Source organism: Drosophila ficusphila, unplaced genomic scaffold, assembly GCF_018152265.1.
Source record: "Drosophila ficusphila isolate 14025-0441.05 unplaced genomic scaffold, ASM1815226v1 contig_791, whole genome shotgun sequence".
Classification (NCBI taxonomy): Eukaryota; Metazoa; Arthropoda; class Insecta; order Diptera; family Drosophilidae; genus Drosophila; species Drosophila ficusphila.
The window spans coordinates 23121509-23148618 of record NW_025064737.1 but is presented as its reverse complement, the minus strand read 5'-3'; the positions used below and the strand labels follow the sequence as shown (position 1 = coordinate 23148618).

At 45.4% G+C, this 27110-nt stretch overlaps 2 protein-coding genes across 2 annotated transcripts in view; one reads left to right on the top strand and one right to left on the bottom strand.

Moving 5' to 3' along the window:
* LOC108088543 overlaps positions 1–13129 on the bottom strand; it is a 28463-nt gene extending 15334 nt beyond the window's left edge. The window contains exons 1-2 of the mRNA XM_017186389.2: positions 13070–13129; positions 8906–9553 (exon numbers count right to left, since the gene is read on the bottom strand). Coding sequence (XP_017041878.1) covers positions 8906–9397 — 492 coding nt within the window. The 5' untranslated portion in view covers positions 9398–9553; positions 13070–13129. The remainder of the gene's footprint in view (positions 1–8905; positions 9554–13069) is intronic.
* A 6825-nt stretch (positions 13130–19954) lies between these two features.
* LOC108088374 lies at positions 19955–21222 on the top strand. The gene is given in 3 exon segments (XM_017186121.2): positions 19955–20049; positions 20130–20529; positions 20532–21222. Coding segments are annotated over 3 exon segments (963 nt in total). The 5' UTR covers positions 19955–20037; the 3' UTR covers positions 21083–21222.
* The last annotated feature ends 5888 nt before the right edge of the window (positions 21223–27110 follow it).

The following is a 27110-nucleotide window of genomic DNA, read 5'->3' as shown; positions in this document are numbered from 1 at the left end:
CGCTTCTGTTGGTGTCATGCAAATTTGCATTCAACTTTCTACATTCACCCGACACAAAATGAAATGCGATAATCAAATACGGCCAACAACAATGCGCTCAAAAGGCAGCAGCAGCTGGCCCCTCCAAACACCTCCCTCCTGCTCGTCGAGATAAAACTTTGGCACTGCCATGCCAGTTAGCCAGTCCAACAGTCCAACAATCCGCCAGACCAGTTGGCCCAGCAGTGCGATTGCCATCGCCGTTCGAGTTCCTGTTTATGCCATTTTAATAGTTCCTTAAACAAATAAAACGTGCCTAGGCCACAGAAAAATGGGGTCGCAACAACAGAGAAAGATCACGAGTTCTAGAGGTGGCGAATGGCAACCGCAAATGAGGTAGAAGACTCATAACCAATGGGAAATGCTTTCCACTTTCTATTCTTTACATAATGAGTAGCTGCCATAAAGTTATTTCATTCAAACCAAGTCGAATGGCAAACTCTTATTACCCACATTAAACTCTTTTTCTCCTTGAATCACACATACATAAGGATACATACTACTAATTTATTCATTATTAAAGCACACTCCACGATCCTAGGTCGTAAATGAGGAAAACTCTTCTGCCAGTCCATCTGGCCTTGGTTATCTCACTTTTAGTTTCGCCAGATTAATGGCAAATGAGCTACAAAGCAACACAAAAGGTGGGCATTAAAAAGCCCGAGTCAGGATTTATGGCAGATGTCTGGCGGATGAAAAAAAAAAAGCGAACCCTGTAAGCAACAGTTAGGCTGGTAAAGACATAAAATTTCGCATTTTACGATTGCTCATCTCGGTCCTGCCAGCTCATCCTTTGGCCATTGAAAGCCGTATCCAAGTGCGTATGCACGTGTTGTGGCTGCTGCCTTTAAGAGCTTCCGGGAATGCCGAAACGACAACTAAAGTTAAAACTTCCTTTGGGTTTTTTACACCCAGAGCAGGCACACAAGGCCTTGGGGGGGCCAACGGATTTATATGCCAACGGTGAGTCTGAACGAGAGTCCTGTGTTCAAGAAACAGAGGAAAACAATTTGCGTTGCTCTCGAAAAAAGATATAAAGATATCAAATATTCGACCACTTCCCCCGAGTCCGACTACTTCCTCCGGCTCCTATGGCATTTGCATAACTGAAGCGACAACTGTCGTCGTCAAAGGACGAACTCCACCGTCCAGGCAGGACCCACAGGATCTGCTCGAAATGCAGAAATCAGAGCCTCGAACCGAGTGTGCGTGTGGTCAGAAGTCGCGAAGTGGCCGGGCTTATTATTCATATATCGTAGGCCATTAGCATAACAATGAGATGGAAGCTGGTCGCAGAAGTCATAGGATGTTCTACTCCTTTGATTCACGATCCGATGTGGGCGGCCATGACGCATACGCCGTGTGGCCGAACGAGCAAGGGGTTCCCGGCCAGGAAGTGCGTACAAATATAAATAAAGCATAAATAATAATGACAGACGACGCAGCCGCCACAACAATAACAGCAGGCAGGCAGCCAGGCAGCCAGGCAGCCATTGGGAAGTTACATGATAATGCATAAAAAATAAAATACATGCATGGCCTGAAAGCCATGAAAGGGCACAAATGGCAACTGGCAACTGGCAACCGACATCGAAGGAGGTTCGAGGGGAGGAGATGGGTATCCTGGAGCAGGAGAACCGAGAATTCGACTTAACGCTTCGCTGGGCAGCACATCCGCCATAATTATGTGTGACGCGTCGGGAGAATGGCACATTAAAAGGTTTGCGGCAGCCTCCCCCCGAAATTGGGGGCACAGCATGTCTTCCAGCAGGATAACCCCGGAATATCATCGGAGCACCCAAATGCCGGAAACTCTTTTGCAGGCGCCTCGAGGTCGCCGATGCTGCGGCCTATCTGCAACCGCTTAAGATGTCAAGTGACCACAGGGCATAGAAGCCACACTCCGGAGTCCCACTCAATGGCAAATTTATGCGGACAATGTGCCATTCATATGTTAATCACATTTGCCCGGCCCCACAAGATGTATTTTAATTAACGTGAGCGGCAAAGTGCGCAGGTAGCTGTCGCCTGGAAACAGGGGCGGGGGTTCAAGTTACTTGGGGGGGTTTTCTTTATTCATATGCCGAGAAATTCCTTCCCCCAAAAAGGAATTCAGAAAATTACTGTGCGCCTACACCTATTATGTTGATAACCGAAACCAAACAGGTTTTATTGATTTTAGGAGTGTATATTAATTTGATGAGAAAATGTTAATTATTATCAAAATATTTTTAAGTTTCAAGAGTTCAAAAGAGTTCTCTAATTTATTTCCATAATGAAACATTCAATCTAGGGTATTTATAATATTAATCCAATTAAAATTAATTAAATTAAATTTACTCTTCTTATGTTTCCATGTTTCATGGCATGGCTTTGAAATGATTTAAATAGAGTACAATAAATTAATACCATGAGGATGCAGAAGTCCATCTTAGAAATACATATTCTCATATTCTCAAATCGATGTGGGTTATAACCATAAATGCTCTGATATACAAACCCCCAGTCTTCGCCCCTGTTTGGGAATTAAGCTCGAGAGACAGCAGCAGTAGTAGCTCTATATATAGTAGAATAGGCGTAGGAGGCGTGGCAATGTCTCAAGCCGCCAGACGCCTCAGCAGCAACTATAATTTGCATGCTCGACAGACAAAGCTTAACTGCTGCTCATGCAGCCGAAAGATACCCCGGCAAGGGGAGGGGAAATGCGGGGGGTGGGGAAAAAGGAAGGGGGAATAAGGACGACGCTGCTCTCTAACTGTTGTTGTGGCACCTTTTATACTTCTAATTAGTGCCACGTTGGCGGCTGCAGCAACAATGGCGGTTGGCTGCGTGCATTGCAGTTGCCAGGACTCGTCGTCCTTTGTTGCGGCATCTCTTACCCCTTTCGCAGTTACCACCACCACCGCCGCCGACGAGCTGAGAGCCCACCTGCTGATCCTTGAGGAAGCGTTTCACTGTGCAGCATTCTTAAGTAGTTTTGGCAATTATTTACAGCTACTTTGGCTCGGGGCCCCCGCCACCCCACTTTTCCCCGCCTTTCCTTATCCGCTTTAGCCCGAACTCATCAAAAGGTTTGCCGCACGGATTATTATTATGCCATGTGCCATGTGCCGGGATCTGGGATCCGGGTTCCAGGTTTCAGGATCCCCTGCTTCCACACTCCCCTGGCTGTGTAGTTAAACTTTCGCATAGTTTTTATGCCGTGCAACGGATTAACAACAACGGCAAACTTTCATTTTGATCTACAAACTTTTCCGGCGGTCGGAAAACGGAAAACGGAACGCGGAACACGAAGCTCAGAGCATGGAGCACGGAGAACGGAGCACGGAGCACTTGGCACAACCCACAGCCAACAGCCCACCGCCAATCTCCAATCTCATACTCTCAGGTGGCAGAATGTTTGCTAAACATCAAGAGCAATTTTCCCCGCTTTAACGGCAATTCAATTCCGGGTACATGGCTCATGCATACTTTACACTGGGGAGCCCCAGCTGAACATGGAAAATATGAGCCCGGCATGAGGCATGTCCATGTCGCCTGCATAATTCATTGGCCAAGTTGTAAGTTGTAAGTCATGGCTCAAGTTTTGTCTAAATCGAATTAACTTGGAAAGTATTTTCAAGAGAGAGAGAGGAAGTCGAGTGAAGTCCACATTCACCGCCGGCGTGGGTCAATTAAAAATTATGCACAAGCCAGCCCTTCGCATTTCGAGTAATTTCCGCAACAAAAACTTTCTGCCCTTCCAACTTCGACCCCAAAATCCCGAAGCTGCAGGACGAAAGGACGAACTGTGCACCGAAGCGCATTAAAATTAGTAACAAGCTATGCTCATTTGTGTCAACTTTGACTGTCATTATGCACTCTGAGCAAATATTGTTGGTTGGTTGCCGAGGCAAAAGTTTTGTCGCCCCTTCCCCGCAAACCATTTGGCCCCCTCGCATGTGATTAGCCCGCCGGGCGCTTCCTTGAGCAAAAACGTTGCAGGAGCAGGAGCAGCAGAAATTCATACACGGATATCCTTACATGTGCTCCGGCCAGCCGGAGCGAGCCGTCAACTCCAGTTGGCCAACTTCTGGTTGCAACTTCTGGCCAGGAAGTCATCTCGAGAGCCAAACAGCAGCGGGCATCCATTGCAAGACGAATTTCTACGATTTTAGTAATTAATTTGCCATTGCAAACTTTGGTTGGAGACTCGGACTCAACTCAGCTCGGCATGGAGAGTCATCCCCGTCATAGTCCGTCGTCTGCCGCTTCTGGTGGTTTCTAATTAATTGGACAGCTGTCCGGCTAAGCCGACGCATATGGTCCGCCGGCCAAAGTTGGGTCTCCGGCTCCACCCAATTGGAAATGGGTTTTTGTGCTCAATTAGCCCAGTGACGCTGGTCGGGGCCGAAAACTTCCACCGATGATGATGACCGAAACCTCAAACCCGTACACCATTTGCCATTAATTTAACTCGTTGGCGTCGACTTTTATTTGGACATTTGTTGGGCCTCGCAGCCTAATTAATTGTATTCGGACATGCAAAACTGTCGAAAATTCTCTCGTTTCTACGTTCCTGCTTTCCTTCGATCGCATGCAAATGTCGGGGTTCAGTTTTTGGCCAAATATTTCGATCCAATCAGGGAGCTCCAGTTGGACAACCTTTGGCGCTGATTGCACTCATTCCACCTTCCACCTTTCCCCACCTGACCAACCGACCAACTGACTGACTGACTGGATGGCCAAACAGCCGAGCGATTAATTAAAAATTCAAATGACTGCGACTGCGACTGAAGTTAAATAGATACCGTCAAGCAATCTGAATGTCAGTGGCAAAGGCAAATCGTATAAAAGAACGATTGAACAGCCAGAGCTACTCTCTCTGAATAAACGAGAAGGAAACTGGGTGAAATGCAAACTTTTTCGACGTCATTTTTAATGAATTTTCAACAAAATGTGCCAAACGTGTTGAGCGCTGTTGCAGCGCTAGTTGGCTGGTTGGAAAAAATCGCAATTAAAATTACCAAGCCGTGGCGGTGGCAAAGGAACCGGAAGAGGAAGAGGATCCGGCGGACGATTGCCGATTCCCGATTCCCAATTGCCGATTGCATTGCAGCCACCAAGTCAGCTTCACTCCCTTCACCATTTTTCCCAAATTGATAATAATTTGCACGTTGATTGAGCGTTGGCGAAGGCAACCAGCAACGAGCAAAAGGTAAAGAACCCAGTAAAGGAAAGAAAAGTGCTCCTCTGAGCGGGCGTAATTAAAAAATGCCGACCGAAGGTCAATCAATCGCAGCTAATGGAAACTGTACAAGGTGGAAAGTACATTCTCTAAACATCCCGCTGCTTCAATATTAATATTAAAGGGGGAAAAACAAGGCGTTCTGAATTTCAAATTAATTTCCAACGACAACTTTTCCAGCACTCCCAGGACCGCACAGAATTCCCATTTGCTTTTCCCTTAGCACAAACATACCCTGTGAGGAAGATTTTGCAGCGGGGCATTATAAATCTTTGCAGATTTTCCCCGGGTATAAATTAAGGCTTTGGGGTAGTGCAGGTTCATATTTAGCTTTCCCTTTCATTAACTTTGGCCTGAGGTTTAAAAAAGGGTATTTTTAGAGAAATTGTAAGATATACAAGTTTGTAAAATGTTTTGAAAAACTGATTTATTCAAGCACCAAAATCAAGTGGTTTAGTTAGATTGGCCGTTTCCTTGATTATACATATAAAATTCAGGATACATTGTTTCACCAGAATATGAGCTAGGATATCCAATCAGTTCATCATTCCCTCACAAGCTTCCCGGCTTGTTTTGTTATTACATTATTTGCAACAAACAAAAGCATCTCTTGCGGCTCTTGCCCGGCCAAAATCAACTTCTGCAGCTGACTTTTGAGCGAAAACTTTTGCTTAAAGCTGTAAAAGCGAAAAGGGGCTGTTGGTTAGTGGCCGGGTGGCCAAGGATCCGAGGAGGAAGTACTACGGACCAGGACCCGACAACGCCGCAAATCTTAAGTGAAAATAAATAATTCACACCTGCAGCAATCTGAGGGATGGCAGCCAGCCAGCGGCACACACACTTAGATAGACATACAATTACCAACTTGCGGTGTAAAACTTCAGTTTCGAACTCTCGGCTAAATTGCGGTTTAAACTTGATGGGGAGATGGGCAGAGGGGGAGGCGGGGGAATACGAACAGTACTCACAGGAGCTGAACAACAGCAACAACTGACCTCGATGCGGAGGTGGCACAATTACGCCATTAACATTAACTAAAGGCGGGCACCGAGCTCAGGGAATTCACAACGGCGGCAACAATGCCAGGAGCCAAAAAGTTTTATTTTCTAAGAAATTAAGACTTAATTGGTAAAAACAGCAGCAACAACAAAGACAGCGCCAGCAGACAATAAAGACGAGAGCCCAAGATATTGAGGGGTGGCTGGAAAAACCAACATCAATGAAAAGTTTAAGCAAAACAATAGCAGGCGAGTAAACAACGTCGATGAATGTTGCTTGAGTGCTCTCAAAAAGCAGAAAAGCCACCATCGCTGTGTGCGAGTGTATACAAAAGCCAATGTCCCTGTACATCCCTATATACACTCATATATATATGTATGTGTATGTATTTAATGTGTGTGTAAGAAGCTTTCGCTTCAGTCGAGAAGAGCTCTGCAATAGTTGTTACTCATACGCCATGTTGAACACAGCAATAAATCGAAAACACAAAAATCCAATAAAGAGAGCAAGTCGTATAGTTCAAGGAGTCCTCCAGACTATAAGCGCAATTAAAATATATTCGCAAAAATATAGAAGCGCTAAGCAAACACCAACAAAGGCGAAAAAGCCAAGTGGAGCTGTTTAATTATTCTATGACCAAGAGGCGAACAAAAAAAAAACAAAAACAAGATGAAAAACTGTTGGCCAGAGAAGACGGAGAATTAAAGACATTAAAACTTTTAATAGCTAAGGCGGCCTTATCAAGGCTGCCAGCACACAGACATGCAGAGGAAAGACAAATTAAAATATGTCTCACAGGCACAAGATATAACAGAATAAACAACAAGAACAGCAATAATAAGCGCGGCGAACAACAATATAGCCGCAACCGCCGACATTAATAATATCAGTCAGCGACTGGCGACGTAATTATATACAGATTTACTCAAATCACCTTGAACCGAGCGAGACTTGTTCTAAAAATACGAGTGCGCCATTTGAAGACGCGGAGCCTTCGTCGAACAATTTACATAAGCAATGCACATTCGCATTACGCATACGCCTCGTTGCTTCTAAGTTGAGAACCGATTTTTCCGCGGCAGGCTCATTGCCTCGATTTCATTTTTCAGCCGGGCAACGTAAAATGCGAAATGCGGTCATGTTGTTGTTGTTTATGGGGCTCATAAAATACGCGACCCAAAGTAAGTAATAATCGCCGGCATTTGCCATATTTCACAGGCAAATAAACTGCTCGGCAGCGTTCGAAGTGGGAGGTATTCCAAGGTTAGGCAACAAAAATGTCATTTAGCAATTACATAACCGAACAAACTGGCAGAAGGGGAAGCGAACTGTGGAGTGGGGTCTCATCTAAGTATTTGCGCAAAAAGTCGCCGTCGAACTGTGCACAATACTCAATGTCAGGCAATTTCACATCAAATTTGGCGTCAATATCAATTACCAGGACGAAGGCACGCCAACTGGCCGGAAATGAAGGCATTTGTCAGGGCTAACGATTGCTGGCGAATAATTGCAAAACTAGCAACATGACAATCCCACGACGAAAGGGGCGAGCGAAGGAAAGGCTTTCGAGGACATGACCAGGCGCCTTCAGCTTCCAATTGAGGCCTTGAAAATTTATCTGCGTTCAATTAAAAACTTTTCAAATTTCAATTAAATGTGAAATTGGCATATTTAGGCGCTTGATGGACGGAGGACGAGCGGACGAGAGGACAAATGGACAAACGGACGGCTGAAGACCGACCGGTCGAAACGGAATCAAATGATGGCCATGATGGCCAAAAAAGGAGCAGGAGCAAAGAGGAGTGGAAGGACCATTTAGCATTCACCATTCGGCCGGCATAACTAAGCTTGGGGGATTATTTTGTCAATTTTAAATGTCCTGCCATTTACAGCATTCAAATTCAACTCTCCTTTGTTGAGGCCCCGGCCTGTTGTATAAATGTTTATGAAGCAATTAGGAGCTCTGAACTGTGAACAATGCGCCGAAATGACTGCAACGGAAATTTAAAGCCCCCCTTCCACCCGAATCACCAGAATCACCCGAAACCTCGGAAGGGTTTTCCGTTGGCTTTAAGCATTGTGTTGGCTCATCGTGACTGCAAAAAGATTAGAATCTTGCTACGCCTTTGCCCGATTTTCGGGCCTTTTGTCGTCGGATGCCCGAAGATGACTGGCTTTGTTTTTTGGAAGCCAAAAAGGCGCAGACCTGGAAGAAGTCAACTTGTCATGCTTGAACCGCCTCGGCTTAGCCATTATCCTGCCCGGGAGCTGGCAAGTCCTGTTTCCATTACACTCTTGCAGTCTTTCTTGTTGGTTGCCCCAAACTTAAAACACGTGTTTCCATGTGGCAAACTAGACTATTTTGGGTAGTTTTTACAAATAGTTCACTGAGCAAATATTTATTTGAGGCTTAATAGATGTTTAAAATATTTAAAATGAATGATTGATTTAAGCAAGAAAATTGATTAACTCCACATCTTAACTAGGCCACCATTATTTGTATTACGTTTTTACGGTTTTCTAAGAAGTAACCTTGTTTTTAGGTTCTAAGAAGTACCAAAGATCATTAATTACTCTTCATAATCATTTAAATTTACACTTTTATTGAACTATCATAGAATTATCTCCAGTGTACCTTACCTTTTCGCGCATTTGGGCCAGCACTTGGACAATGTCGCCCCGCTGACAGGCATACATAAGTGTGGTGCAGCCCTCGGCGAGACGTCTTTTTGCTGCAGCGGCGGAGGAGGAGGACTGTGAGTGCCACACCGAATGCTGGCCAGGATCTGCAGCTGGGTGTGTGTGCGAGTGTGGGTGTGATTGTAGGTGGGGATCTGGCCAAGGAAGTGGCTCTGTTTCTGGCACGTCCACTGCTGCTTCCGCTGCCGCATCCGTGTCCGCATCCTGGTTGCTGCCCGGCATAGCAATGACTTTGTCTGCTGGCTTTTGCTGCTTCTGCTGCTGCTGCTGCCGGGGATTTCGTTTCTGCATCTGTCCATCGTCCTTCGGCTGGGCGCGTGTCCTTCGTGGCAGCGGGCTCTCGAACTGCAACTGCTTCCTCGCGGCCTTCAGACGGGGCGGCTTGGCCGGACCCGTCACGGACTTCACTTCCGCTTTCGGACGCTTCTGCATCCTCTAATGCGGTTAGTTTCTGACCCGATTTTCGCCCTTTTCTCTGGCTCGCTTTGTGTTTGTCTTTGTGCCGGCTGTCGCTGGATTTTTCACTCATTTTCCACCGCTTTGATGCATTTTTTCTCGCCTAATGAATGGCTGGTTGGCCCTGGCTGCCTATGTATAATTAAACACTAATTTGTTTGCTCACAACTGGCTTGCGTTGGGGCTTCTGCGATGCGGGCTTCTCCTTACCGCCGATAGTTTGCGGTCGCCGTAGACAGTTTCGCTAGTTCAAAGCAAACACACTGTCGGTGCTTTTAAGCGGAAACGAAAGTGCGGAGTGTGTGTGTGTGCCGCTTTCAGTCGAACGCCTTTTAAATTTTCAACGGGCGAACGCAAAGGCAACATCCGCGGCAACGTCCTCGTCAATAATTAATTTCGGTTTTTATCAAAGAGCGAGCAGCACACACACACACATGCATGCCAACTGGGGAATAGGTTGATGCTCGGGAAAACAGCGAAATAGACAGCTAGAAGCCGGGCTTTCAGCACTCCAACTCCGCACCGTAAGCCACCCACCACCCAACCACCCCCTCAGCAGCCCCCTTTGCGCACAAGGGCGTTGACAGGACCGCGGCGCGTAGCCCACTAAAGTATGCTATGAAAAATTCACTGTCTCTGCATTTGATTTAAATTTCCCTTTTCACACATAAGCGCCGCACATTTCACGCGATATCAAAGTGAATTTCGCTGCTAAATCGAGTGGAAAATAGTTTTCAAAAAATGCCACCGCAAGCTAACGGAATTTCCTTGCTTATTTTTAGCCACAAGTAATAATCATGTGAACGCGTTTCTCGAGGTGCTCAAAACCCAAATCCGTGTGCGCATATAAGAAAAAAAAATAACAAAAAATAAGTGCGGGAAAATCTGCAAAAACCTATCGAGCTGATTGCAACTCGAAATTAAATTATATAAACACAAGAGCTCGAAAGCGAAGGGGAATGCGAATTGGATTGGGTATCGGGAGTGGAAAGGCTCATTGATGGCGATTGCCGGGCATTAAGTTCGATTCGTTTGTTGCCTTTCAGGCGATTTCTCCGCCTTCCGTCTTCTGGATTTACATTTCATTTTCTGGCACTGCCGCTGCCGCTGCTGCTGCTGCTGCCAGTTGCCATTCTCAGTCATTGCCAGTCGCTGATGATTTTGGCAAGGTTTACGAGGCGTTGAACATCCCAGGCGAACCGCCTGAAAGCCACCGGCAGACGACAGGCGTCGGGCTTTTAATAAATTAATAATAAAAAAGAGACGCGGCTCGCAGCAGTTGGTCGGGAAGTGCAATAAAATTTAACTTTTGCCCACTCCCCAGTTTGAAGTTTGAGCTCCATTAGCTGCCGGAGCGAAAAGTGATGATATGGCGGCAGAAATTCACATCAAAAAATTTGAGTTCCATTTTTGGGACAATAATTGGAGTGCTCATGGTGGAAAAACATTCTTCAAAATGTTCTTATAATTTCTAAATAAAAACATTACCTAAAATAGAAATCTTCGGGCATAAACCAAAATATTATTAAATTTTAAAGTGTTTTAAAACTGCTTTCAATTTCGCCAGTGTAAAAGCGAAAGTAACGAGGCAACTTTTGGGCAATCGAGAAAATTTGAAAATTGAGTGGCATCCGGCAAGTGATAATGGCATGGCCCAGATAATGCAAGTGGGCTAAATGCTTCAAGGGCAACTGCTGTCCCGGGCAACGAGACTGCGGACCGAATCATATTATTGCAAAATGGCAATTAAACCCAAACACACACACACACAGTGGCGATGTCATTACGGAGCAACACAGAGGCATATGTGACCCCTGTTGTCCTGAATAGCAATGTGGATATGAGCATCATAATCATTAAAGCGTTTTATAGTATGGTGTCGCCATAATTATTCTATTATTAAGTACCAAAACATTTGTCGTGCCGGCCCAGCCAGGAATTGCTCGCATATTTGTAGTAGCTGCTGCTGCCGTTGCTGCAGCTGTTTATAAATGATTAAACCTGGCCAACTTGAAATGGGCCCCGAGCATTGGGCAGTGGTCCTTGGCCCTGGCCGAGCGTATCCTTGTGGCCCCACACAACGTCTGTGATTGTGTGGCGACGACCTCATATGTGTGTGTGTGTGTATGTTTCTGTTAAACGCAAACTTAGCCGCTTGGCAAATAAACATTTTAGCAAATTTACTGCCAACTGACAGCTGTCAGCTTTATAACCACCATCAAACAATGGCGACGAAGGGGGTGTTGTGGGGGTGTTGGGTGGGTTTTGGGAAGTGGGATGCTGGGCTGCTGGGCTGCCGGGAGCGAGGTGTGCACAGACCGCAGCACTATTTGCCAGGTGAGAGAGAATCCTGCGACAACTAAGCACACAACAAGGTTCACCCACACACACGCGAGAAGGGAACCTCCCAGCGGGAAAGTGAGAAGTAGGTTTTTAGAAGTAGGTTTTCGGTTTTAAGTCTACTGGAAATCCTACTTCTTTTAGCAGGCGTAGGGGTAGGAGTTGAAAATTTCGGTCCGCTAAATAAGGGTGGGTTTCTGAAACCTGTGGATTTTTACATAGAAACCTCCTTTACCCCTTCCTTTTGTGTGTCACCCCCGTGTATTTTGAAAGGAGAGACGGCAAAAATGTAAGGGGTGAAGGAGGTTTTTGCCCTTCCGCTTGTATGAAGAAATCTCTGGAAAATAGCATATCTTCCACATCGTTTTTCCCGCTGGGCTGACCAAAGTAGCTGAGCATACACACAAATACACACAGACACACTCGCGCGTTGGAGAGGACAGGCTGCCAGGCAGTTTTGCCCACTTAACACTTCATTGAAAAACCACTTGGAAAGCCACTCCACCCACGAGGACAAAGCCCACGGGAAACGAAGGGCAAAATACACTTAGATTAATTAACACGTAAATTTAAAAGCAATCAAATCAATAGAAAAGAGGAAGTGGGTTCAAATAAATAATTATTAGGGCTTGCAGGCCTAATTCTTTCACAAAATAGTCTTTTCAAATTTTATATACCACCGAAACACTTAATTTTGAATCTAACAAAAGAAACTTATAATATTTGAAAGCATGTAATCATTTGAAACATATTTTTAAACACTTTCGAAAGTTGTTATAAATAGTTTGTTGTTTATGAAGTTATTTTTGTCAGTGTATTTCAACAGAGCATTGCAATGCCGAGAAAATAAACTGCTTGCTCTGAAAGGGAATGCGAGCTAGTCTCTTTTTGTTGGGGAATTCTGGCGGTGGCACTGCCAGTTCAAGCCACCTCACGATCCTGGCTCGACTTTGACATTCTGCAGGTTAATCGCGAGAGAGCGGGCCAAAGGCATAGCCCGGCCAATTCCGCTCAGGCTCAAAGCATTCCGGGCGGAACGTAAAGCTGGCCGAGAGAACGAGCGTGCGCGAACTGTCCACTGCAGGCATGCATACTCGCATATAGTATATATACAACACAAAAAAAAATAGAACCTCCACAAGTCCGGGTTGTTGATACAAAAATTAAACACACACACAAACAGAAAATGCTTGACATTTTCGCATAGCTGAGAAATTCGCTGCTGCTGCTGCTGTTGCTGCTGTTGCGGTGCCTTTGAGCCAATGTCGGGAGCAGATTTGTTTCACTTTTGGCATTCTTGGTTATTACACGAATTTGCACAAATTTATATTACTCCTAGCGAGAGCAGGTGGCGCTGGACATGGCCAGGCAGCACTGGAATCTCCGACACAACTGGCGGGCCACTTGGCCATGTGAGTGGGTGGGTGGAGCTGATAGGCGGTGGTTGCTGTTGGGTGGTTGGATAATGGAGGTGCGGTCGGTGCATGCTCCGTGTTATTGTGGTGGCCACCCGGTTGCCATGACAGCCAAATGGCCACTTGCTGGCTCGTGCGTTCGAGTTTAATACCAACACTTGCGTGTCTGGCTGGTCCAATCAGCAGGTGAAGTTTACAAAAGTTCGGTGGCATAATTGGGTTGATTCCCTCATCGTTTATTGGTTTTCGATTCGACAATCATGGCCAACTGAGTACCGGTACAGTGGTCCCTGCTCTGATGCACTCGCGATTCAGTTGTTACCATTCGCAGTTGCTTCGCCAAATTGAAATGGCCAAGTGTCAGATGCATGAAAGCTGCTCGACGTTGCCAAAAAACAAAGGACTTAACTGCTGACACTGAGGGTTAAACGTTTAAATTTCAATTAAGCCAAAAGCCCCACACGCTCCAAAGAACACACACTCACACACACACACATGGAAAGGGGGGAACTCATCCCCATCGGCACTCGGCAGCTCCCCAGCCAGCGTTACAGCTCATAAATTTCTTGACTTGTGTCGGGATGTGTTAGTTTGGCCGACATACCACTCGTCCTGGCGGCGAAAGTCAGAGCAGAAAAAAGCGTTCCCAGTCGTCGCCCGTCAGAGTCAGTAAAACCGGAGGGGTTATACTTTTCCAGGGAGCCGGAGCCGGAGCTGGAGCCAGAGATGCCGAGAAGAGCAGCCGAAGTAACCCCTGCTAAGGCGGCCAGTCACTTAAATGCCCCAGAAATAAACTGAAACTGCACACAGTCTGGCCAAGTTAAGACAACTTTTGGCAGCTGCATTCGAGCACTCGCAAAGGGCCAAGAAAGGATGCTGAGAAGCGAACTCGGCATGCTCTTCATCCGTCGCTGATTGGCAGGGGATTTGGATAGGGTTTTAGATCGCTGTAAACACTAATAAGCTCACAAGTCAATGTTGCTTACATATTTTGTAAGATTGTTTTCAAAACTGATTTTAACTGTCTAATAGTTTGTGTATGACTTACAAAAGCTCTTAAAGAGCTTTTTTTGTATATAAAGTTAAGAATTTCAAATACGGAAATTCAGATTTAAGTTAAAACCTTTCACATTTTCAGCATATTCAAAACCTTTTCACCAGCTCTCTTGGTCACAACCCATTATAGAAACTATTTTTTCCCTCAAAAGAGTACTTTACACTTGTTGTTTATGTATAATAGCAGCATAAGTCCTGTTCCTTATTACGTAATTCAGGGGGACTGAGATTACTTTAAAAATTTCTCTCTCTGATTTTAGAACCCAAACTGGGCAACTCTTGAATTTGCCTGGCTTCGTCCTCCTGCAGATTGCATGGCACCCTTTGGCCGAGCTCGAGGCGTGGCCAAAGCGCCAGAGTCTTAATTAAAGTGGGTCTCCAGCCGAAATCTTGGGTTCCCCACTACCAAGGGGTGTAGCCCACCCTTTCCGTGTGCGGCGTGATTATCTGGCTGCCCACCTGCCAGCGCCTTGCCCACATACGTGTGCGTGCTGCGGCTTATGCATTTATGCGACTGAACTTGGCAGCTTATTGTGGACCCTTGTACTGAGGGGAACTCGCACTAGTACTTCTGCCTGGCTTTGTGTACTTGTTGATGATGTTCCTGCCTGGGGCCGGGGGCTGCTCCATTTGCATGTCCTCGTCCTCGGCCAGGAGCAAAAACAGAAGCAGCAGCAGCAGCAGGAACAGGAGCAGCAGTTGCAGTTGCAGTTGCAGTAGCTGAAACAAGAGCATAAGCCACCCGCATGGTCGACCTACTGAAAAGGCTCCATTTGTTTGTTTGCCCTGGCGATCCGGCCAGCTACTCAAATGCTGAACTGCTAAACGGGCCAACCAGCAGTTGGTTCTGCCGTTTCAGCCGTTTCTGGCGCTTCTGCCGTTGCTGGTGAGACTAGAAATGGTTTGCAAGAACTTGTGCTTCTGCCGGGGCTGTCAAGTTGTCAGTTATTGGGCTCACGAACAGAGCCGGCCTCGTACGACTTAAAAGCCCTGACAGGTGCACTCAGGCACGCACTTGCCGCATGCAGATACACAGACATATACGCAGTCCGCTACTTTGTTGTCCTAATCCTATTGGCATGGTGTTGCCGAACTCAATCGGATACATTGTTGCCCCAGGCGGAGCAACACTTGCCCCATTAATACGCACACGGGCGTAAAGAGATACTTATCGTGGTGTGCCGAGTAACACTTGCAAAATAAATACAAAACTTTCTCATAGCATAAAGTTTATATTCATGAGCTCTAGTGTAATCTAAATATCATTAAGTATCATATATTATGACTAATCAGATATCCTTTTTTCAATGATTTTTTTACTATAATAAACATAATCTTGGAAATCTTTTGTTAAAAAAATCTTTAAATAATAGAAATTTTTATTTGAAAAAATTAATTATGTATAGTTTTACAAAAGTTTTTCCATTTTTTCCCTCTGTAAGTAAGTAAATCACCTGTCTGCAGTGGAGTTTTTAATACGTCTACCTAACAGGTGCAAATTAATTGTCTCAAGCTGGCAACTCAATGGGTCGGTCAGCAGAGCTCCACAGACAACAAAATCATTTCGCTTCGCCCTTAATCGAAATCGATAAACGGCGTGTCTTAATTAATACAAAGGAGAGGGTGCCATTGCCGGCAGCTTAAAGATTAATTATCCATTATATGCACACATCCTGATTGGGCCGCACCTGTCCTGTTCCCAGTTGCCGTTTTCCAGTTCCCAGTTGGATTTCCCGGTGCCCGAGTGCGATTACCCAGTCAATGGCAAGTGCTGAACTCACTTAATTGCCGACACCTTTCAGTGCCGCTGGCCACGTGACTGTCTCTGCACTGCATCCGTCTTCCTCTGGCGACACAATTAATTCGTCCTGCCAGGCATTGCAGTTTAATTTTTATTTCATTAACAGCACCACCATGCACCATACCGCACCACCCCGCACCACCCGAACTTCAACCACATCAAGGGCGTCCGTGCAGCGCTAAGCGGCTTTGTCTCATTATCCGCCAGGTGCACGTAGCACATATGCGTTGTATTCGAGTCGAGTGATGTGGCTGGCAAATTGCTAGCAAATTAAGTGTCTCGATTCCGTTGAGATTTCCATTTCAGCAAGTCGGGGACTTTGTAGCGCACACCCACCCAGGAAGCTGGGATCCTTTTGGCTTCTGCAGGCGGGTTTATAGTGCGTAACGCCATCAAAAATAGTTAACAGCATTGAAATGCTTTTAGCTAAAATGCGTTGCGAATCCCGGGCTGTGTGGCTATGCGTAAAAAGTTTTGTTCAACTCGCAGCACGAGGATGAGGATGGCTGCTGTCCTGCATGTCTGCCGTAATGCGTGGCAAATAAAATTATTTTAGATTTTATGCCCCCATTCTCCCATTCCCCGACTTTGGCGCTACCAGGTGATAATATTACACATCTTGGCAGTGCTTTAATTTTTCTCCTCATCCCCCAACATTTTCCCCCCGGAAAAGTTTTAACTTTTCGGTGTTTGCCTCATTTTTGTTCGTCGCTGCTGGCCCACTTCACAAAAACACAAACTTTTATGAAAAATTGCAGCAAGCTGAATAAATATTTGTTTATATATATACATATACAAAATATTTGTGTTAATATGCGCTTTAGCCGTACATTTTATCAGCATGAAATTCATGAAACGCCTTTGGCTTATTCATGAGAAAAACGTTCGGGAATTTAAACACCTTTTATTGCGACGTGCAAAACTTTTGCGGAAAAGTTGATTAAACGTTGTTCGCTGGAAACGCCAAATTTTGTTTGTACAAAATTCAACTTAATTGCAATAGGAACATTCACACTATACTATATAGCTCTCTTCAGTTTGATAAATGCATAATTTTACTAGTTGGTATAGGAAGTAAATGTTTGGCAAAGGAAATAGAAAATGTAATACCTTATACTTAAAATAATTTTCAACTGAAAAGATACTATAAGTACGTCTACTTAAATCAAAGATACTCGCACATTTGCTTACCCCGGGTAATGGTTTAGTGTCTTTAAAAATCTCGTTTCGGGCTGCGGCTGGAAGCCCTGTTCGGCTTTGTTCACTGGTAATTGCTTTTCCTTTCAGCCATTGTGCTGACGGATAAACGCATCCTCTGTCGACGGCTCTGTCCCTTTTTCGCTGAGCGATTTCTTGTGGGCCGACGAACACGCGAATTGGCGCAAGGTGACCGCAGCAAGCTGGGGAGAAATTCGGGAAAACCACAGCACATACGGGCAAACAAAGGTGTTTGCTGAAGGACCTTCCTTTCTATTCTGTTCCCCAGTTTTCTTTTTTTAAACTACCAGCAAGCCAGTTGCAGGAGCGGCGCGTCACGTTGCTGGCCAACTTCAAATCCAAACTGACCGCAGAACATTTGCACTTTGGTCTTTATGCCAAGAAAGCAAGCCAAGTCGTCGGCAGCGACGTTAAATAATAACAATAAAAACCCAACCAAAGGCAGTAAAACCCAAAAACGCGAATCGAAACGAAACGAAGTGCAAGTGTGTGTGGGGGAAGACCAGGTTCCAGTAAAAATCGCAGTGTTGCAAAAGAAATTATGGACGCGTTGCTGTTGTCGCCCCACCAATGTTAATGTTCTTGTTGTTGCTGCTGTTGTTGTTACTGTTGTTGTTGTTGTTGTTGTGCTAATTTGTGTTTGCGGCTTTCGCACATCAAACAGCAACAATGCGCAAAACCGCCTGTTTTTCCTGCCGCTCTCGATGGTGTTGTTGTTGCCTTTGTGGTTGTGGGTCAGCACGAAAAATGAAGTTGACCCGCTTTCCGCTGAAAATGCCGCTGAAAATGTGGAGCAAAAGCAGCTGCGGCAGCAGCAGCAGCAAAAGCAGCAGAAACAGCAGCGGCAGTAGCAGCAGAGCACTTCCAAACAAATTTACATAGGCTCGGCCAAGAAATTATGCATGCCTCTGTTGATATTGAAATGCCGAGCAGGTTGAACTCGAACCACCCACTCGGCGGAAAAGCGAGGAAAAGCCTGGGAAAGCCAGAGGCGAGACTGGTTTCACTTTCGGCCAGAATCGCCATTTGCAGGCGATAAACACGTAAGGCACGAAAAGCAAACAGAATAAACAAGGCGGGGCCAAGTCGACGGCGGCGGCGGCTTTGGCTTTGGCTACGGCGTTTGAGCCAAGTTAACGTCGGCGTCGACGGCGGCATGCAAATTGGACTAAGTACGAGCATACGTATGTGCGAGTGTGAGCCACGTCTCAGGAAGTCGTTAGAGCGGGAAAGGACATGCCAAAGTCCAAAGCGGCAACCTTTGTGGGTCAAAAGGAAAAAAAAAGTAGAAGCGGCCGACAGAAGTGTGCCACCTCAAAGTCAAACGCAACAAAGGCAAACAAAAAAAATTGTGTCCCGCTTTTGACCACGAATAAATCAGTGAGCCAACAATGTACGGCGAGAACTTGGCACAAATCCATTAACATTAACACTCACATTTTGAGTCGCATGCAAAAGTCGATTATTTACGTAAACTTGGCCAACATGCCAAGTTGGGCCCAAGACAAACGTTTTGTTAGCTAAACAAAATGAACTTTTAATAAATTCATTACGCTGGCACTTTATGGCTCCACTTTACCCTCCCCTTACCCCCCTTTTACCCCCGTTCTCCCTTGCAAGATTCGAATCGTCGCTGCACAGAGTCCTGCATTGCTTTACTTTAGTGCACTGGCTGACATTACGTATACGCCCCGTACATTTATGAACAATCAACTTTATGGCCCACAAGCATCGGGTGTGTGCACACTAGTTTATATGTTTTAGCTTTCCCCCTTTTCCACCGAGCCGCTCTGTTTTATTGGCATTTGCACTTGTGTCTGACTTTTCCAAGATATTCTCAATTGGAAGTTATGTGTCGCATGGAATTGTCTGCCCGAGTTGTGGGTGGCGGCATCCTATTGATGGGATGTGTGCAGCACAACAATTTAATGGCTGGCAACTGACGGATGTTGAAGATGCTCCCACTGCCAGCACGATAAAAATGCTGAAATAGAGACATGCCACGGGTATTGAATTGTAAATACGTTGCCCAAGAATGCAGGGATCAATCATTTAATTGGAAGACAATAGGATAAGCTGTAAGCTGGAAAGCTTTTTCGATTCAAGGGCTGTCCCAATACAGTTTATTTAATTCACTCATTCCTCCAGTTAGTTGCATAATTTCCGCAATCAAAGCCCAAGGTCAGCAGTGACCAATAGGGCATTTAAAAATGTGTTAGCCTGCGCTAAACAAACGGCACGACAAACTAAATTTACCCCGATTACATCTTGAAACGAAATAAATTATTGTGCACATCGCAACGAGCTGACCCAAATACACAAAGCGAAATGGGAGGGGAGTCGTAATGGGAATGCGAACGCGAATGGGAAGCCAGAGGACCAGAGGACCAACGACAAAACGCTGCCTGCCATTGCCAGCTGATTATCGCTAATTGTGCCCAAGGAAATAGAAATTAAACGAGTCGGGATCGAGGACGGCCCAAACTTCCTGGCCGGCGAATATACGAATTTTTCTTTTTTTGCTGGCAGCGTTTAATTTCATTGACAGCAAGTCTTTAAATATTCAGTGCAATTTATTTGATCGATAATTGAGCAGGGCAAGGTTGGCGATTTGCCGACGACAAATTGCCCAGTCCCTTTGATGGCCCAAAAATTGAGATTAATTGAGGCGGCCCCGATTTCAATGTCAGCGGTTTCGACCTTCCGACTTGAGGCACTACCCTGAGTAGCAGGCCGGCGGCTAAGGAGGAAACCCAGTAGTTCCTCTCAGCACACACAAAAAGGAAATGTTATCTCAGGTAGGCTGTGAAATTTAAATCTCATTATTTCGATATCAAAACAGACGTTGATCGGTATTTCACTTTTGTGTACCCATCAGAAACATTCGCATCCAGACAAGGCTAACAAAATTTCGGTATTACGTAAAATGATAGGACTACAAAAAAAGCGAACACCCGCAGGCGAATACGTAGTGCCCAATAATTCGGTTCTGAATCTGCAGCAAAAGCCCGGTCTCTACGATCCCACGCCGAACGCCATGGAGAAGACAACCAAGTGCCGCTACTGCGAGAACATGGCCAAGAACTTTCTCTACCTGGAGAGCCTGATCCGGAATAACAAGGACAGCGACAAGAGTCCCAAGTGCAGCCTGTGCAACTCGGCGCTCAAGTATCTGGAGTACGTGAACCGCAATATCCGTCAGGTTTTCGGCAATTTCGATGCCATCGTTCAGGCGGATCGCGCCTTGGCCGCCAAACCGGCCATGATGCCCAAGTACTCGGTGGCCCCGCCCCCGAAAAGGTCGATCTGCGCGCCAAGGGCGGTGCCATCATAACGGTACAGAAGTCGGCTAGGAGTCTGAAGACGAAGGCGGCGGCCCTTAAGCTTAAGTCCAAGGACAAGAGCCTGAAGGGTCAGAAATCTTTGAAGTCGCTTAAGTCGCACAAGTCGAACAAGTCACTCAAGTCGCTGAGGTCGAAGTCCAGCAAGACCAGCAAGTCCACAAAGTTGGGAAAGTCCCCAAGGTCAGCTACCAAGCACCCGAAGGCCCCGAAAGTGTTGGCCAAGTCGAAGAGCGTTGGTCTCAAGAGCCAAATCAGCCACGGCAAGATGATATTGAAGCGCAAGTTCCGGAACAAAGTGGCCAGCAAGTTGGCCGGTGCAAAAGTTGAACGAAGCGTTAGCCAACATCTGCGATCGGCCAGCTCCAAACTCTCGAAGGGATCGAGCCACAAGAAGCTGGCCAAGCCACGGGCCACGGGCACACCGACCAGCATCAATTGGCAACTCCTGAAGAGGAACCTTCCCAAGAGACCCACTCCCGTGAAGTAGAGACCACGACATCGGCTGAATCGGTCACTCACTCTTCGCGCCCATCCACAAAATATTTCGTTTGTCAAAATTCTGCAAGTTATTTGCATTCGGACGAGTAAAATCTGATTTTTACTATAAAAAGCCTTATCTAGCGCTAATGATCTTTTAATGGAAATTTCTAAGAAGATAGGAAAAAAAAAATAATTTTTATTCTAGCTATTTTAAAATCATTTTTAGCAACAACAATATTTGGGAATTTTTCTTTTGCACAAGTTTTGTAGCACAGTTCATGTTATCTGTTGGTTCATGACTTCTAATTTAAGTATGAATTAATTTGTCGTCTGAATCATTAATTCCGCAATCGTAAACAGTCTTATCAAGCTGAAAGCATAACGCATACATAGAGCGCAGCTTATCAGTAAACCCGAAGACTGGATTGCTTTTTTTAGAGAGAGCTCAGTTTCAGTAGTTCAAGATTGTTCGTCTGGAGTGGTTTAAATATTAATAAATGTGCAAGCTGGCATACTTTTTTTCTTGGGCCCTAATTGTTGGGCACATACTTGGAACGTTGGCTGATTATCAGTATAATGATGCACGAGCCATCATTTCGGCACTGCAGCAGACGAACGCTTACGTATCTGAAATCAAGGCCCAATTGAACAGGGTCGAAGAAGAGCAAAGAAATATCAATGAATGGCTGGAATCCGAGATAACAGACATACAAATTAAATTCGATGCCCAACTTCGAGGCGTGCAAATTGAGCAGGAGAGCCAACCCGTCCAGAATTCGATCTCTCCAGGGTCCTTGCATACAAAGCTGGAGGCGTTAAAATCAGCCCTTTATAAAATTCAGACAGGTCTTAATGTGCTTCTGACAAAAAAGCACCCGAAAGAAAAGCCCCCGACAGAAGAGCCCCCGACAGAAAAGCCCCCGACAGAAAAGCCCCCAACAAGATCAAAATCAAGATACCAGATGATCAACGGAAAATCCTTCTACATCGAAAGCCGCGCTCAAAAAAACTTTACTTCGGCTGAAGAAGCATGTCGAGAACTCGGTGGTAAATTAGGCACAATTGAAAACGAAGAGGATCTCAGGGCCATAAAAAGAAAAGTTAACCCACTAAGAAGCTATTGGCTTGGGATAATCTATCATGAACCCGAAGGCAAGTATTTGTATGCAAACTCTGGCGAGCCAGCCGCGTTTTTAAATTGGAACTATCAAAATTACCGCGGACATTCAACAGCATGGAACTGTATTTTTCTTCATAACGGCACTATGTATGAATCTAAATGTGATGCACAAAAAAGGTTCATTTGTCAACTCAACAAAAAAATGTAGCTACAAGTCAAAGCAAAGAAACTCCTTTCTATCTTATTTCTGTTTATTACAACATACATAATCACACAGAGCACAGAATACATTTTGATCTTTTGAATAAAAATTAAATTCTAAACTTAAATTATGCATTTTCTCTGCGGCACATTGACAGCTCGCATAATTGGTGTACGAGTTGTCCCTTTCATAATTTACAACTTGAATAATTTGAATAATTTTTCACCTGGTGGCAGAGGCGCAATCGTTGGGCAGCCATTTGTTTTCGGACCCTTTTTTTTAGGCCACAGCCTTTGAGTCGCTCAAAACGTTGACTCTTTTGTTGACGCTGGCGCTCTTTTAATTGTTGCAAATATTATTTTTATTTCGAGTGTTGACAAGCACGCAATTAGCGTCCCTTAACTGGCCCATTCCCGTCCGAAAAATCCCGGTTGACCTCGTTTGCTTAAAGATTTTCTGCGTGTGGGCCACCGGCAAATGGTCAGAACCAGTGAAATGGGCGACCTAGCTTCAATTTTCATTTAACGACCGGTCGACAGCGTCCAAATATTTTCACAATTTAAATGCAAGTGGATTGCGGCGATGGATGGTCCGTGGGTGGTGCTATTTTCCGGGCGGTGGGCTTTGGCTAAGCAGATTGCCAACCTAACTGACTTTGGGGCCGCGGCCGGCAGTTTGACAATTTTTCGCCATGCCCGCTCAAATATGCGGCATACGCAGCTGGGTTCCCCGGAGCACGACCCTTCATTTGTTTATGGGGCACACACCGCCCCCCCAAAGCACCCATTGTGTTACAGGGGAAAAAAATATACACCAAAATATAATGCAATTTAAGTTTCAAGGTGTTAATGAGTAAGTTTTATTTGGAATACAAGGCAACAAAGTTAAGTAAGTAAATGTAATACCACAATATAATTTTGTATTTTTAAAAATGTATTACAAATATGTTTGACACCTGTCAAAGATTATTTTCTTATTTTATTTTAAAAAGAATTTTATAAAGTGATTATTTGTTGCGCTCAGTGTAGCACTTTGGGCGGTTGTCCATGTGTTTGTGTGGGTGCACGCCTCGTTGACCGTTCGGATAAAACTTATTAGACACAAGTGTATTTAGCGTGTGTGTGAGTGGGCGGGTGCTGCTCGGTATGTGTGCATGTGGGTGTGTGAATAACTAACTGCGGGCATTTGGGTTCCACGGGCGGACTGAGATACCCGGACTGCGAGAACGCATCTGCATATATCAATCGGATGCCCGCAGCCAGCCTTCCCGGACAACCAACCATGTTGTGCATTTGAACAGAAATAATATTTTTGCCCTAGCCCAGTTTGGATGCGATGGAATGCGATGGGATGGGATGGTCATGGGAATGGGCTTTATTTTTTTTTTTTTTTTTCTATTTGTCCTGTGAAGAAAGGGGGAGTGGCTGGGGTTGGGTGGCTTGGGGAGGGATTGGACAGTGGCGGGATCGGTGGACCGGCAACTGTGTGACGTTGCCGCACAATTCCTTTGTAATTAGATAACGTAACAAAGCAACAACACGTCGACCACTGCACTTCCGCTCCCGATGGCGTTTTTCCACCAGCCCCTCCGGCACATTTCCCGTGCATTTTCGTTTTACGTAAAATGTTGAGAGCCTTTTCTGATTATTTGGCAAAATCGTAACATTTACCGCTGCCCCACAGCGGCGCTCCCCTGAACGTTGGCAGCATAATTAGCCGCAGTCGAGCCAGGTCTCCCCTCCTCCCGCTCTCCGCTTCGAGCTGCCACTGCAAAATTTCGGCCTTCGATGTTCAATTTCCACAGCGTGCACACTCGACTGCCTTTTCAAGCGATGCGTTAGCAATTGCAGGACGACAGGATCCGATAGTCGGCTGCCCCAGCTTCTCACCCTCCCCTTCAGCTTCAAAAGCCCCTGCCTCAGTTGTTCGGCTTGGACCAGGACCTCTTCATTCGCCATTGGCGCTGCTTAAAATGAGCGAGGAGAATTCCCTTCGCATATTCCCTCCTGCTTCGCATACTACATAATTGGATTCCGCAGAAGTATCGCTTAACAAAATGTTCTTGCTGTACGCTCTACTCTTCGCCAGAAAACAATATTCATAGGGATATTCCTATCATTTTGCTTACAAGATTTCGTATACAAAAATTTTAGAGGTAAACCCCTTTTCCAACCCCTATCTTCCAAGCTGTGATTGCGCAGATAATGATAATAATTTCAACCGAGTCCTTGTGACACAGACACGTCTGCTGCAAATTTATGACCCCGCACTAGCTTAGCCCTCCGGTTAAAAACTCTTAATCGAACCCATTCCCCTCGAACTTTAATTAGGTCCCACATCGGAGGACACCGAAATGCGCCAGCCGACAAATGACCTACAATAAGATTTAGGTGCTCTCGAGCAGCTAAACTTAATATTTCACGTACACTTAACCTACGGGTTTAAATGTCGTAATTTTCCCATTGGCCCCCCTGTCTCCTGGTCCCCTCTCCTTCAAACTTCTTTGCCGGAGGAGCTGGCCGAGTGTTTTACTGTCTCAAAGTTTGTCTCAATTACGTGCGTGCCAGACTGAGTCAGCTCATACCGACCAAGAGATCCCATCCAGCAAGCCATATAGCAGATATACCATATCCCAGTGGCCGAACCGAATATTTCTGGTGAGACTACGGCGCATTTCTTAGTGGGGTCGCATGGGAAGGGGGGTGGGGGTAGGGACCCACAGCAACCTCGTCCCGTTTGTCATTGGCAACTTTTTAATTAAAAGTTTCATCCGAGTAATGGGATATTTGCACTGCGAAATGCCACGGCGGCCAGCGACGACGATACTTGATACTTGTGCAATATTTGTGGGCGCCCCTCAATCTTCTGCTCCCTCGTCCTTCGTCCTTTGCTTCTTCCTGTCCCCGACTACAAGTATCTAATTGCCAAAAGGATTTGCAAAACTTCAGCCTTACATAACGTTGCGCTGACCTCCATCGCTCTTTTTATCTGGTCGCCTTCGTTGTTGTTGCGCTGCAAACTTTTGGCCAGCAATTGCCAAACTATGCCCAAACATTCGGCTACGTGAGTCGAGCTAATGAGCTGCAAGAGTCACGAGCGCAATTAGCCGGGCAGGGATTTTAATTAAGAGTCACCTAACGATCCAGGGCATCCGAGGATCGGCTAATTAATATTCCCAAGGACACTGCAATTGGGTCAAGTGGTTAGAGGAAATGTCTTGCAATCTGTAAGATCTTTTGATATAAATTCAGTTCGCAATTTCTTAAGGCTTAATGGTGATTATTTGAGACAAATTCTTCAAATAACAATTATAGGAAACAACTATTTCTAAACTCTCCATCGACATCTCCCAAAAACAGAGTAAACAATAGAGGAGTTAATTATAACTGAGAGGAAATGGCTTCTTGCAAGATAGATGATGATGAGAGGTTTCCCAATCCAGTCAGTGGACTTATTTAAATCCCAAGGCAGAGAAGGAAGCACCACCACCGAAAGTGACCAACTGAAACGTGACCAAATTTTAAAGGAAGTACGCTCAGACCTCAGCATGTAATTCTGCCTACATCAAAGTCAGATTTTTGAGGCCATCCCACTGGGAGCCAAGACAGAGGATATTTACGAATTCTACTTAATAAAACTAGAAACACCCGCCGAACCGCAATCGATTACCACCAGCCAGCGTTGTCCAGTGTTTTGAGTTCGTTGTTCACTTTTCAATGTTCAATCTTCAGTGTTCAGTGCTCAGTGTCCCCGTCTAATCGCCGCCGGATGTCCGCACAGAAATTTGCTTTCATTGTTTTTGTTCCAGCAGCAGGACTCTCGTTATATTTGCCTGTTTTTCGGACGGGGGATTCTGTCGCCTATTCTGTGAGTTTTTTCTACTGTTTTTTTTTTTTTTTTTGGTGTGCAGCAACTTTGTTGTTGTCAGCATTCGCTTTCAATTTCCTCATCCACTCGAACTAACATCCTTCCGCTGACTTGTCGTGGTTGCTCATTCATGGCCGTGCTCGCAGTGTCCGGCGGACAGCAGTTAGTCCTGTTGGTCAGTCGTCAATCGGCAGTCGTCAGCAGTGAATCCGAATAACACTGGACCGCCCGTCCGTTTGTCAATCAATTGTGAATTGTTTATTGAATGTTGTCGTTAGACTGCACACAATGCCGCTAAAAGCCGGGCAGGAGTTGTCGGTTTGGCTTCGTTTGCTTTTCCTTTCTGGCTATCTGGCGATTTTTTCCCATTTTCATACCGTGTAGAGAGGGTATGTTGGGATTGTCAAAGTGTTTGTAAAAAGAAAGTTACAGAATGAAAGTGAAAAATATTTACTTAGATAAAATCAGTAAGAAATTGTGTTTTATAAAATCCAGATTAATTTGTAAACCACCTGAATGCCTTATGAGACTCTAATAAATCGGGTATCTATTAGTCGTATTACTTGATCATAGTTTTTTTTGCTAGTTCTTTCCTTCAATTTTGTTTGTTTCAAGTTTGGACATTGGCGGATGGCTTAGGACTGACATTGTTTGCACTGTCAAACGCTCCATTTTCTATTTATCTTTTTGTGCGCTGATCGATTTGCTATTGGGCCCGGCTTTCATTGAGTGCCCGGGCCATTTTCCTAACGCGTTTCTTTTTAAGAGGCTCCGCTGCATGCCCACCGAGCTCTCATAAATTTGCCCAAATGGAAATGGTCTTTGTCCGTAATGAAATAGTGTTGA